Here is a 15,097-nt window from a genome sequence, read left to right as displayed (position 1 = left end):
AAACCCTGTCTCTATTAAAAATACAAAAATTAGCTAGGTGTGGTGGCGTGTGCCTGTAATCCCAGCTCCTCAGGAGGCTGAGGCAGGAGAACCACTTGAATCCAAGAGACAGATGCTGCAATGAGCCAAGACGTGCCACTGCACTCCAGCCTGGGCTTGACTGAGACCCTGTCTCAAACAAAACAAAACAAAACAACAAAAGAAATGGATTTTCTAAAAGATCTATATAATGCTAAATGAATAAAAAATGGACATACCAGCTGTGTAAAGCTAATAGTAAACTACAACACCCCTACCCACCCATAAAAAGAAACAATGTAGGACTCAGTGTTTTGAGAACTCCAAAAAATATATGTTTAAAATATGATACAGTCACAGAAAAAGGAGTTATAACCGTGAAACTAAGTTTTGAACTATGAGCTGTTTGGTGTCAAAGAAGAGAGTAGGAGGAATTTAAGCAAAGAATATGGTATGTGCCAGGAGCAGAATACAATAATGTGTGGAGCATTTTTATCCATAGTGAAAAGTTCAGTATGATTCTAGCACAGTGTTATACAGCATGGGCTTTAGTCAAACACACAAGAGCTGAAGTCCTGGCATGGCCATGTATAGCTTTAGGTAAGTTATTTCTCTAACTTCTGTTTCCTTATTTCTAAAATGGCATAATGCATGTAAAGCACCTAGCCCATTGTCTAATCCTGAGAAGTTTCCTAAGTTTAAGTTCTGATTTATATCCCACTGCCATTTTCCCAGTCCTTAAGTCTATTTTACATCTTGTCACCTAAGCTGTTTTTCTAGAACTAAAATCCAATCATGCCACTCAGTTAAAATTTTCAGATGGCCTCCCATTACCTACTAAACTCTTTAGCTTTGCAAGCAAGGCTCTTGTAGTTCAAGTCCCTACCTACCTCTCCAGAAGTACCAGTTCATAGTACTTCTTCCCTTTCCTACCCTCATACTAATATTAGTATTACTACTAATAATAATAGATAAAAATTACTGAACTAACCACAGCATTAAGTAAATCCTGAAAGCCTCATTCACATCATGACCGATGAGAAGGAAGCCTTCTGGAGGTAGGCACTAAACAATCTGCATAGCCATACACTATAGCCCTGGGTTTGAAAAGTTCCATATGCCATCTTAAGAAGCTTAGGCTTTGGCTGGGTGCAGAGGCTCACGCCTGTAATCACAACACTTTGAGAGGCCAAGGTGGGTGGATCACCTGAGGTCAGGAGTTTAAGATCAGCCTGGCCAACATGGTGAAACCCCGTCTCTACTAAAAATACAAAAATTAGCTGGATGTGGTGGCAGTCACCTGTAATCCCAGCTACTCAGGAAGCTGAGGCAGGAGAATCCCTTGAATCCAGGAGGCAGAGGTTACAGTGAGCTGAGGTCGTGCCATTGCACTCCAGCCTGTGTGACAAGAGTGAAACTCTGTCTCAAAAAAAAAAAAAAAAAAGCTTAGGCTTCAAATAGGAATTGATGAGTCTTTCAAAGGTTTTTAAACAGGGAGATATATAATCCAACTTGTAACAAGCAGAATGATGCTGACAACACTATAAAGGAGATTACAAGCAAGGAAGCTAGACAAGATTTTTTTTCTTTTCTTTTAATCAGCTTTCTCAGGTTGAATAGATAAGATGGTTTTTAAGGTTTCTTTACCCTAAGAATCCAAGAATTGTACAATAATGATAATTTCAGAGCTTAAAGTCTGAACTGGAAAAAGTATGAAACCAAAGAAAAGTCAAGATAGTGTGGTAGTTTGGGACAATGATGGAGTCAAGTGGTAAATATGTTACAGCTGAGGCATTTCATAAATATAGAAATGTGTAGCACAGATCCCTGAGAAAAAAACAGAAGACAACAATAGAGGAAATACCCATTTCAGTATAAAAGTGGGGAAAGCAATACTTCTTTTCTCCCTCTGTAAAGTACTTGTGAAAACATAAAGTGTGTATATTCTCACCAGCCTTATTTTTCCAAAGAAGCGGGGGATTCTCATCTTACTCTATTCATGCTTCTTTCAAATCTGAAAGAAGCATGAATAGGGTAAGGTAAGAATGAATAGGGAAAGTCAGAAAACTAGAAGGAAAATTATCCTAGATCTGCTAATCTCCTGCACAAAACAGACTAGTATTTTTCAAATAAGTTCCTTCTTGTTCACTGCAAAGAAATATAAATAAAAAGTTTCATATTATGGCATTAAACACATTTACAAGTAAAATGCTATTAACTGATGAGCCAAACTATACTATACAGCTGGAAAACTCCCAATGAATATGTTATTTGGTCAAATATAAAGCTGTTGACTCTGCTATTATTGAAAACTGGCTTATTCACAAAAATTTCTAATAGCAAAATGAAAGAATAGCAAGATGTACAATTAAAAAGTATTTCACAGTATAAATATTGTATAAAAACATCTAAAAATTACTTAAAAGCATATTACCTATGCTCTCCCCAAACTTCATTATTTATCATAAATTTATCCTCTAAAATGTCATGTTTCAAAAGGGATACCATCTGTTATCATTTTTATACCATTACAGTTATTGTCTAAGAACACAGTAATTGATTATATATTATTTACTCATTGATATGTTAAGACAGTTATTAATTTGCAACAAATGCTTATTCAGGACTGTGGTCTAGGCACTGTGTTTGACTCAGAGTAAGTAGCAATAAATCCTTGTCCTCAAATACTTCATAATATTTATAAAAAAATTTTTTTAAAGATTTCTTTCCAACAAAATGACCAATAAACCACAGAGGAAATAAAAGCTTAAACCAAAACTATTGGAAAAGATTACTTGTATTTATTTTTGTGGTGACTTACAGATAAAAAGCATTTTCACATATGATACCCAACTTTGAACCTCACAATAAAGAATACTACTACTGAATGGGAAATCCCCTTGCCAGACATATAAAAAATATTGTCAGTACTAGTTCAGAAGATGGATAATGTCTGAAAGTTGTCATATATATAAAAGAATATATATATGATATATATATAGTGTGGTAAAGGTGTCATTTGAAATCAGCGGGGAAGGAATGAATGATATTTTGGGATAACTGAAAATGTATTTGGAAGAAATCTATACTACCTTATTCTCTATATTTTCTAGAATGTGGAGCAGAGAAACAAGAAGACAGAAAATATATGACACAATGGCAAGATTATGGTTCAACAGGAACTTTTAGACATTGCTGCTGGGTACAACTGCCTTGGAAACACATGGATGTTGTTTAGTGAAGTTGAACATCTACATGAACATGAACAATGAACAAAGCCAATTCTCTTGGACATGCACATTTAGGACTTGTGTACAAAAATGTACATAACAGCATATTTGTAATAGTTCAAGCTGCAAACAAACCAAATGTCCATCGGCCATAGACTAGACAAATAAATTGTAATATAAATAAATTGTATGAATATAAAATACAGCACAGCAATGAAAATAAATAGTGTTACATGTGATGGTATGACTCTTACAATGTTGAGTAAGAGAAGCAAGTCCAAAATTATACACATAAATAGAATTCAAAACAGACAAAACTAAACTGTATTATTAAGGTATATATATCTCAGTTGTGAAACTACAAGGAATTCCTATGATCAAAAGAATCACAGAGTAAAACGACAAACTACAAATTAAAGTTAAGAAAATAATTCAAAATAAGGACTATTACCAGAGATAAAGTGAAACATTACATGATATAGGGGTCAATTTATCAAGAAGACATAATAATCCTAAATATGCATGTACCTAATAACAGAGCTTCAAAATACAGAAAGCAAAAGAAAAGCAAGAAAATAATTACCACAAAAATCAAAGTAGTAGTTATTTCTACTGGAGAAGGAAGAATTGTGACCAGAGAAAAACATACAAGGTTGGAAGTTCTAAGAACAATGACAATACTACATTACCTTAGAAATAGCAGTTAAACTTCTAAAAGCAGTAATAGGAAAAAATGCATGAAACTGCATTTAGAAAAATGTTGCTCTGGCCTGAAGCGGTGGTTCACACCTGTAATCCGAGCACTTTGGGAGGCAGGAGTGGGTGGATCACCTGAGGTCAGGAGTTCAAGACCACCCTGGCCAACATGGTGAAAACCCATCTCTACTAATAAAAATTAGGTGAATATGGTGGTGTGCACCTGTAGTCTCAACTACTCGAGAGGCTAAGGCAGGAGAATTGCTTGAACCTAAGAGGTGGAGGTTGCAGTGAGCTGAGATTGCACTCCAGCCTGGGCAACAGGGCGAGCCTCCATCTCAAAAAAAAAAAAAATGTTGCTGATTGCACTATACATGACAGCAAAAACTCTATAAAGAGTTGGGGAAGTAAATTATGACATAGAAACTTCTATAATGATATAGATCTATATTGATATAAAATGTTTCTACTTTCAAATAAAGGAGGCTTTAAGAGTCTATGTGTGTTCATTTTTGACAAATAAAAATATATTTTATATATAAGAACTGAAAAATAATAACTGGAAGAATATACATCAGATTCTAAGAGAAGCTATCTCTGAGTAGTAAAATTATCATCAGTCTTTATTCTTCTTTACATTTATTAAGTATACTTTACACTTATTTTCTTTCTTATACTTACTGATGTTTCTAGAACTTCGAAAATGAGCACACACTGGCCTCTCATTTAAAGCATAATCTTTTTGGAGTAAAGCACCAAGAAATTAATAACATTTCAAAACTGTACTTGCAAAGAATTCACAGAATTAGAAACTTACTCCTACCAAAGTTGGTTTTTTGTTTTTTTGGTGAGAGAGTTTCATGCAAATAGCATAATTCAGAAATTTGGCTAATAGCCCAGGGTGTGAAATATGACATTATTCTCAGTATGCATGGCAATTTCCAACTTCATTAGCCACTTGACCTTGTACTATTAAGAAATACCAGGACTCAAGGCTGAATTTTTGCTTGCTAGGTGTTTTTTCCTTTAGCAGAGACGTATCCAGACAAAGAAAGTAAAGATTCTCACTGAGCATCTAACTGGTATCAAGTAATAAACAATAAATATTAAATGTGCCTAAGATGAAAGAAACTACTAACTTTGGAACATTGCTGGATTTAGCATAAATTTAGAATAAAAGAAATGTAACTGATCAAGAATTCGTATATTCTACAGCTTTAATGGATGTTGTCTTTAGTTTCTGGGGGATGCATTTCATCTGTAAATGTTTAGTATATTTGCTTTTCCCTCACAGTTTATTTTTTAATGTAATATGGTAAAAAAAAAAAAGTTCAACTAATTTTTTTCCTATGATTCTTAGAGTATAGTCAGCTTTATGTATTTATGAGTTTAATTTTTATTTAAACATTTAAAATTATTATTATTTTGAGGCAGGGTCTCTGTCACCCAGTCTGGGGTGTGATGGTACAATCTCGGCTCACTGCAACCTTCCCCTCCCCGTCTCAAGCAATCCTTCCATATCAGCCTCCTGAGTAGCTGGGACTACAGGAGTGTGCCACCATACCTGCCTAACTTTTGCATTTTTTTTTTTTTTTTTTGCATTTTTTTGTAGAGACAGAGTCTTACCATGTTGCCCAGGCTGGTCTCAAACTCCTGGGCTCAAGTGATCCACCCACCTTGGCCTCCTAAAGTGCTTATTACAGATATAAGCCACCATTCCTATTACTTTTGAAGAATCAAATTATTAGAAATTGTTAGTAAATTGATAGTTATAATCAGATAAAAATTTTAAAATTCTTTGAAATACACATGTTCCCCAACATTAAAGTTTTTTGTTGTTGTCTGTCTTCGTTTGATACTGTTTTCTTGATCCTCCTGGTTTCTGAACAATACCAAAGTTTTATGCAGTCATCTTTCCCTTCTCTTCCCCTGTAGCTTTACTTTTATCTAAAACTATTTATTACAAAAGAAGTAGGTGGTAGAGTTCATCTAAGTGCTATAACTATTTTGATTTTGTTTTTATTTTAACATAGTACTTAATTGTTTTCTTTTCCTCTCACTTGGCAAAATTATGTTTTTAGAAATCCCCAAGTTAAATTGCAGCTTTCTTTTTATACTGCCTATATTTGTAAGGCTAGGTTTGCTCAGAGTTTGCTTACAGACCTGACTGCTAAAATATACTATAATAGCCTCTTTCTTTTTTCTGTTTCAGTTTAAAATCACCTTCTTCCTGATTCTTGTTAAGAAGCTCTTTCAAAGTGTTTTCTAACAAACTGGGATCTCTTCCAGGTTCCTCCTTGAACAAACTTACACTAACTGGTCTGTGGATTGTTCCATCAACCTCAGTAATACCATTATTAGTCTGCCGCTCAACTAAAATAACTGTTGATGATGGTGAATAAACATTTCCTAAGTGGTCCATTATAGGAAGCAAATATAATTCTGGTTGAACAGCCTAAAACATATAGGAAATTTAAAAAATTAGTTTGTAATTAAAAACAGTGCTGTAAATTAAAAACTAGCCTAAGTTAAAATGCCACATTTACATACATATGGAGGAGTAAATGATCTGAGTTTCAGTTCTGATTCTTGCTTTTCCTTCACCTAGAAATAAGTGAGAAAAAAATTAAAGCTTTTGCTACATTTTTTTCAATTATTTTTACCTCTACTTTTTTTTTTTGCAGAAGGCATATATTTGTGGCAAATATAAAAATCAAATTTAGAAGCTAGTAACTACAGGTAGATTCTAGAAAATGCAGAATATAATGTTACTTTTATTCACTGTATCAAACAGATATTTTATGTCATTTACTAATAATAACTATGCCTATCTCTTACATGGACTTACTATGTGCCTGGCACTATTCTAAGTGCTTTACACTTAGTAAAGATTGTATAACTAGGAAATTTCCAAGTTGGGATTCAAAGCCGGGTCATCTGACCCCAGAGTCCAACGTAGTAAACTTTATTTCTTACATATTCAACTCTATAGAGTTCTTATGTTATTTATTTATTTCACAAATATTGGGGAACTGGGCATGGTGTCTCACGCCTGTACCCTAGCACTTTGGGAAGCCAAGGTGGGCAGATCACTTGAGGTCAGGAGTTTGAGGCCAGCCTGACCAACATGGCAAAACCCCGTTGGAAGGCTGGTTGCCTCGCCGGGAGGTCGGACACGCCCACTCCCCCTCCGGGAGCTTGGACACGCCCCCCAGCCTGTGCCTAGAAACCACATCATCATCCTGTGCCCACTTCTGCACTCGGCACTAGGCTCTGCACTCAGCACCTAGCCAGCTGTTGAAGAATCCCGCCAAAAAAAAAGCCCCACCAGAACCTGCCCAGTAGCATTTCACCCTGTCCAGGTCCCACTTCCCCTGGGTGGCCCGCTTACCGGAAATCCCGCCTACCTGCCAATAGCAGCTTGCCACGTCCAGGTCCTGCTCTCCCACAACCAATCAAACGCCTCCACTCCCTATAAAGCCCCATGTCTGAGAGGAGTCTGCACAACTTCTCCGGCCCCTCTTGTTGGATCGCAGAACCTCGCCCGGGAGCTGAATAAATTAGCATTGGATCTTCTTGTGCTGGCCTCAGTTTCCTCATTTTAAACTCGGCAATAACCCTTACAAGTGGTGCTGAAACCCGGGGGGGAGTTGTAAGACCCCTCCTGGGGGAACGGACTCCTCCACTCAAAGTTGGACTGGGGAGCTGCCGTTCCATCACAAGGTAGAGCCATTCCACCACAAGGTAAGACTTCTGTTGCCCACCACCCCTCCCGCTGTTTGCCTCGTGGACTCCCTGCTCGTAAATGCTGCAGCGTCAGGGACTCCTTCTCGTCTCTCACTGTGGGTCCGGGACCCCAGCTTCTCACTGTGAGTCTGGGACTCCGGCTTCCTGCCAAGGGCCCAGGGCCCAGGCCTCGTCTCGAGTACCTGAGCGTAGAGGAGACGTCCCTACACTCTTGTCTTCTCCCCGTGAGGGGTTTTCTCAGGGTCAGGATTTTGAGGGAGATGCCCCCACTTTCCTGAACCCTCTCTCGCCGTGGGTCCGGGACCCTGGCCTCGTCTTGTTTCTCACCGTGGGTCTGGGACCCCGGTCTCGTCAGGGTCAGGATTCCGAGGGAGACGTCCCCACCTTCCTGAACCCTCTTGTATTCTCCGGTGTTCGGTGATGCGGCCCAGGACACTGAGTCGCCCTTCCGATCATCTCCGCGGCAGCGGCCGAGGCTTGGGTAGTCAGAAGCCCTGTTTGTAAATCCGGGCCCTACCCCAGAGCGGAACCAAACCCCCGGCTTACACCACCAAAACGTCTATCTCAAATTCGCCTTTTGGCATATAAACTCCTGTTAATTGAGTAACTACACTTTCAATTTCTCTTCCTAACCTCGGCACAAACAAGCAGATAAGTAAGCAGTAAATTCAGATTCGGCTGTATTCTCAGCTCCTGTTTCTGCTCCTATCTCTTAACTCTCTCTCTCTCTCAAGATGGCGGCTGCTTCCTGCTCCTAACTTTCTCTCTCTCTCTCTCTCAAGATGGCGGCTGTTTCCCGCTTCTGACTCTCTATCTCTCTCTCTCTCTCTCTCTCTAGATAACAGCCGTTTTCTGCTTTATGAAGTAACTGTACCTTCAGTTTCTCTTCCTACCCCCAGCACGAGTGAGTGAGTGAGTGAGAGTTTATGTGTAGTCCCACGGCCTAACAGCTATGGGGCTTGTGTAGGTCTCAACCTGCAGTTCCACGGGGACATCATAAGGCATAACGGTGATTCACCTCTGGACCGAAAGTTCTGAGGTGACCAGGCCTGGGGGTTATACGGGTACACCTCAGCCAAGACACCCTGAAACATCCCTTCAGGGACGTGGCTGGGAAGGCATCAGACTGGTCTCCCATCTGGGGGGCACCCATCCTTTGTCCGTCAATCCTATATGTGGTTCTGTCTTTATTGTAGATTCACCAGTTTTGTTAAACTCCTGTTAGCCAAAACCCCGCCTTTGCCCTCAGCCCCACCCAACTCTGCACTCTCCGAAAACCCCGAAGACCTGTCCTGCCCCGCCTTCTTTACCAACCCTCCTCCTTATGCGAGGCCTCAACTCCCTCTTGCCTCTTCTCCTTCTCCTCCCCAAAGCCCTAATATGATTTCCCCCATCAGTGCTCGTACCCACTCTCACAACCCCCCACTCCTCTGCCCTTTGCGTGAGGTAGTCGGGGTCAAGGGAGTTGTACGAGTGCATGCTCCATTTTCTCTCTCTGACCTATCGGCTATCAAAAAGCACCTAGGGTCTTTCTTCACTAACCCGACTGCCCACACCAAAGAATTCCGCTATCTTACTCAGGCATATGACCTAACCTGGCATGACACGTATGTAATCCTATCCTCCACCCTCATCCCGACAAGTGGGACCGATCTTTACAGCAGCCTGAGCACACGCTGATCAGGTACACCTAACTAATAACCAGATGCCGGCAGGCACAGCAGCGGTCCCCGAGGCCAACCCTAATTGGGACTATCAGACTGGTCAAGATGGTCGCTGCCACCGAGACCAAATGCTACAGTGCCTCCTAGCGGACATGCAAAGTGCAGCCCAAAAGGTAGTTAATTATGACAAGTTAAGGGAAATTACTCAGGGACCTGATGAAAACCCAGCCACCTTCCTTGACCGATTAACTCATGTTATGATCCTCCACACCCGGCTGGATCCAGCCTCCTTAGCAGGGGCTACAGTCCTAGCCACCCACCTCATCTCCCAGTCAGCGGCTGATATAAGGAGGAAATTTAAAAAAGCTGAGGAGGGTCCCCAGACTCCCATATGGGACCTGGTAAACATGGCATTTAAAGTTTTTAATGGCCAAGAGGACAAGGCTGAGGCCACCCGACAGGCCCACCTACAGCAGAAGGTAGGCCTCCAAATCCTAGCTCTTGTAGCAGTCCTGAGGCCGGCAGCCCACCGAACATCCGGTGGAGGGGGTCCATTGAAACCCTTCCGAAATGCTTCAAGGGCCCTGCCCGGACCCTGTTTCAGATGTGGTCAAGAGCGACATTAGGCCTGGCAGTGCCCTGTCCTTGTCCACCTCCCGGACCCTGCCCAAGCTGCAAACAGGCTGGACACTGGAAGGCTGACTGTCCGTCCCGGACTATGGGCTCACCCCTCACACCTCTATGTGAGGGGCAGGTTGGTCAGCAGGAGACAATCCCTTCACCTAAACTGCTCGGACTTCTGGACGACTGACACAGCCCAGACTGGAGAACCCCCATCACGCTTGCCAAGCACAGGGTAACGCTGCAGGTAGCAGGTAAGTTCACTTCCTTCTTAGTGGATATGAGAGCTACCTATTCTGTATTGCCTTCCTACTCAGGACCTAGCATACCTTCCCAGGTCTCAGTCATGGGAATTGATGGAAGGCCTTCCTGTCCTAATCAAACCCATCCTTTAGCCTGTGTCCTTGAGGGACACCCCTTTTCTCACTCTTTTCTAAACATACCCTCATGCCCAGCTCCCCTGTTAGGATGAGATATTCACCAGACTGTGGGGGCCACTCTCCAACTCACTAGCCCCCCATACTCAAGCCCATCACCTGCTCACCTCCTACTGCCCCTCCTAACCAAACGCCCTGTCTTAACCCTTAGCCTCAACCTCCTATCCCTCCTGATGTAGTTAATCTCTTGGTATGGTATACCTCTAAGCCTGTAGTGACCAGACATCACACGCCAGTTAAAATACTTCTCAAAAATCCTACCCACTTTCCCTCACGTCCTCAGTTTCCCATCTCAAAAACCCACCGCCAGGGTCTAAAGCCTATCATTACTCAACTCCTAGCCCAGGGACTCCTTATCCCCACCAGTTCCCCTTGCAACACTCCTGTCTTACCGGTCCAAAAGTTGTCCAGTGACTACTGCCTAGTTCAGGACCTATGCCTTATCAATGAGGTGGTGGTACCCCTCCACCTTGTAGTCCCCAACCCATACACCCTGCTTTCCAACATTCCCTCCACTACCTCCCATTTTACAGTTCTTGACCTCAAGGATGCCTTCTTTACCATTCCTCCACACCCTGAATCTTACTTTCTCTTTGCCTTCACCTGGACTGATTCGGATACTAACCTGTCACAATAGCTCACCTGGACGGTCCTGCCCCAAGGATTCAGAGACAGCCCCCATATTTTCAGACAAGCCTTAGCAGCTGACCTTAGCTCCTGCCCCCTCCAACCCAGTCTCCTCCTTCAGTATGTGGACGACCTGTTACTTTGTAGCCCCTCCCTCTCCCTGTCTCAACAACACACTGCCACCCTCCTTAAGTTTCTGGGATCTAAACGGTACCGGGTATCTCACTCTAAGGCACAGTTGTCAGTCACCTCGATAGTTTACTTGGGCATTCGCCTCACCCCTACAACTAAAAACCTGACAACAGATCACAAAAAGGCACTTCTTTCACTACGGCCTCCAGAGACGGCAGACCAAATTCTCTCCTTTTTAGGGTTTGTAGGATTCTTCCATCATTGGATACCTAATTTTGCCTCTCTAGCTAAACCTCTATATGCAGTTGCTAAAGGCACACCCACGGGACACCTCTCTCACCCCGGGGTATTAAAACAGGCTTTTAAAACCCTATAAACTGCCTTGTCCACGGCACCCTCACTCCAACTGCCAGATCTCAACTGCCCCTTCCACTTGTTCACTGACGAGAAATAGGGAATTGCAGTTGGGGTCTTAACCCAACCCCTGGGTCCCGTGTACTGTCCAGTAGCGTACTTATCAAAACAACTCGACCCCAAGGTCAGGGGATGGCAGCCTTGCCTGCGGGCCCTGGGAGCAGCAACAGAACTCACTAAGGAATCCCTAAAACTTACCTTGGGCCAGCCCATCTTGGTGTTTTCTCCCCATCGGCTCACCTACCTTCTCTCTCACAAATCTCTCGCACACCTAGGACCTTCTCGCCTACAGGAGTTTCATCTACTTTTTATTGAAAATCCTTCAGTCAGCCTTCATCCCACTTCTCCACTCAACCCGGCTACTTTGTTTCCTCTTCCATCCCATTCCCCCTCCCCGACCCATTCCTGCCCTGAACTAATAGATACATTTGCCAAACCTCAAGAGGGCCTGTTTAACCTTCCTCTCACTAGCCCAGACCTTACCTTTTATGTAGATGGGAGTTCAACAGTGACAGCTGAGAGGCGACAAAAAGCGGCCTATGCAGTAGTCACAGATTCAGCCATCCTCGAGGCATGTTGCCTCCCTGATGGAACCACATCACAAAAAGCAGAGCTCATTGCCTTAACCCAAGCTCTCACGCTAGCAGAGGGGAAGCGAACAAATATCTACACTGACTCGAAGTATGCCTTTCTTATTACCCACTGCCACTCTGCCCTTTGGAAAGAGTGGAGATTCCTTACCATAAAGGGGTCCCTCATAGTCCTATAGTCAATGCTACCCAAATCTCAAATCTGCAGGCCCTGTCACTGCCCAAAGAAGTTGCTGTCATTCACTGCCGGGGACACCAGGCCCAGCAGGATGCCGTTTCTTGGGGCAATGCAAGGGCAGATGTGGCAGCAAAATCCTTGACCAGTACCAGGCTAGCTCCCACTCTGGTCCTGTTCCTTACTATGGCTACGCCGCTGGTTTACTTGCCATTGGAAAAACAGGACCTCATATTAAGAGGGGAAACAGAGTCTAATCAGGGCTGGATCTTCCTAAACAGTACTGCCCTTCCACGGGAACAGGCCCCCTCGAGATGAAGGTGACTGTTGATAATAGTGGTGGTAATGATGATGAAGGTGATGATGAAGGTGATGATGAAGATGGTGATGAAGGTGGTAATGAAGGTGGTGACGAAGGTAATGACACTGATCATAATGAAGGTTATGGTGATGGTGATGGTGATGATGGTGAAAGTGGTGATGATCATAATGAAGGTTATGGTAATGGTGATGATGGTAAAAGTGATAATGCTGAAGGAGGTGATGATAAAGGTTGTAGTAATGACCGTGATGATAATAAGGGTGATAACGAAGGTGCAACAACCCCCAACCTTTCTCTTGGTTAACACTAGTCGAAGCCATAAACTTCACTAATTGCTTTTTATGTGCCTCCCTTAACAAACCCCCTTAGCCACAGTTCCCCTCCAGACTGGGTTCAACCTGTCATGATCATCTATGGGGCCTGACCCCACCCTAAGGGGTATCCCGCTGTTCAAGGTACACTCCCAATAGCTCTTTCTCTGCTATGGAACAACCAACAGCTCCAGCTGCAACACAACTGCAAAAGTAAGATCCACTCTTTATGCGCCTCCAGGAGGATACTTTTGGTGTAATGGGACCCTAACCAAAGTTATAAATGCCTCCCTCCCCTCCCCATGTGCCCGTTAACTCTAGTCCCACAGTTAGAGGTATACGGGCAAGCTGAGCTCCTATATCTCCTTACGCCTCCCTCTGCTCACCAAAACAAATGAGCAGTCTTCCTCCCAATAGTCGTTGGTCTCTCTCTAGCATCCTCTCTAGCAGCAGCCAGGCTCGGGAGCGGTGCCCTAGGGTACAGTGTCACTTCAGCCGCTCAACTGGAAGACAAGCTCCATGTGGCCATTGAAGCGTCCGCCACCTCGCTGGCCTCCCTCCAGCAACAAATTACATCATTGGCCCAGGTAACTCTCCAAAACCGACGGGCCCTTGACCTACTAATGGTGGAAAAAGGAGGTACCTGTCTGTTTCTCCAGGAACAGTGCTGCTATTACATCAATGAATCAGGCCTAGTAGAGGAAAATGTCAACACTCTCCACCACCTCCAGGAAGACCTCCGTAAAAAACAAAATACATCAGTCTCACCTCTCAGCTGGTGGCAATCTCCCATGTTTGCCTGGTTGACCCCTATCATCACTCCCATCATCATAATCTGCTTACTACTACTAAGAGCCCCTTTTCTTCTCAGGTTCCTGCAAGCTTGTATGCAAGAAATTGGATGAGTGGCTGTTAACCAAATGCTGCTTTGCCCTATATCCAGCTCCCAACCAAGGCACCAGCCAACTGACCCATCCCCTCACTCCACCCCTACTCAGCAGGAAGTAGCCAGAAAGAGCGGCATCCTATATCATCAAAAAGGTAGGAATGTAAGGCTGGTTGCCTCGCCAGGAGCTCAGACATGCCCACACCCCCTCCGGGAGCTTGGACACATCCCCGCTCCTCCGCGCCTAGAAACCACGTCATCATCCTGCACGCACTCCTGCACTCGACACTAGGCTCTGCACTCAGCACCTAGCCAGCTGTTGAAGAATCCCACCAAAAAAAAAAAAGCCCCGCCAGAACCTGCCCAGTAGCATTCTGTCCCGTCCAGGTCCCACTTCCCTTGGGCAGCCCGCTTACCAGAAATCCCGCCTACCTGCCAATAGCAGCTTGCCACGTCCATGTCCTGCTCTCCCACAACCAATCAAACGCCTCCACTCCCTATAAAACCCCACGTCTGAGAGGAGTCCGCGCGACTTATCCAGCCCCTCCTGTCGGGCTGCAGAACCTCACCCAGGAGCTGAATAAATTAGCATTGGATCTTCTTGTGCTGGCCTCAGTTTCCTCATTTTAAACTCGACAATAACCCTTACACCCATCTCTATTAAAAATACAAAAATTAGCCAGGTGTGGTGGCTCCCCCAGCTACTTGGGAGGCTGAGGCAGGAAAACTGCTTGAATCCATGAGGGGGAGGCTGCAGTGAGCTGAGATCAAGCCATTGCACTCCAGCCTGGTGACAGAGCAAGACTCCAACCAAAAAACAAACAAATCAAACAAACAAACAAACAGTGAGGGTTTACTATCTGTCAGGCAGTGTTCTACATGGTAGGGATACAGTGATAAGTAAGGCAAAATCTCCACTGTCATAGAGCTTTATTCTACTTGGGAAAGCAGATATTAAATAAACAAACACAATTTAGGATGGTGATACATGTTTTATGAAAAGAAAACAGAGTGATGTAATAGAGAGTAACTTGAAAGAACATCTAAAAACTATTTGGTCAAGGAAGGGCTTTTTGAAAAGGTAATACTTGAGCTAAGACCTGATTTATGAAAAGAAGCAGCCAGCTATCTGAAAATCAGGGGAAAGTGATTTCTATGCAAGTGCAAGGACCAAAAATCAGAAATAAGTCTGCCATATTTGAGGACCAAAGGAAGATTTCTGTAGCT

The 15,097-nt window shown here is 43.3% G+C and overlaps 1 protein-coding gene across 1 annotated transcript in view; it reads right to left on the bottom strand.

The window, feature by feature from the left end:
* LOC105710284 (spermatogenesis-associated protein 1) overlaps positions 1-15,097 on the bottom strand; it is a 47,470-nt gene that overhangs the window by 13,010 nt on the left and 19,363 nt on the right. The window contains 2 exon segments of the mRNA XM_021667731.2: positions 6,168-6,399; positions 6,495-6,548. Of these exon segments, the coding sequence (XP_021523406.2) occupies positions 6,168-6,399; positions 6,495-6,548 (286 nt within the window).

Source organism: Aotus nancymaae, unplaced genomic scaffold (genome assembly GCF_030222135.1).
Source record: "Aotus nancymaae isolate 86718 unplaced genomic scaffold, 86718_ANA_hifiasm-v0.15.2.pri h1tg000007l, whole genome shotgun sequence".
NCBI lineage: Eukaryota > Metazoa > Chordata > Mammalia > Primates > Aotidae > Aotus > Aotus nancymaae.
The sequence above is the reverse complement of the archived record's forward strand: the minus strand, read 5'-3'. Positions and strand labels throughout refer to the sequence as shown.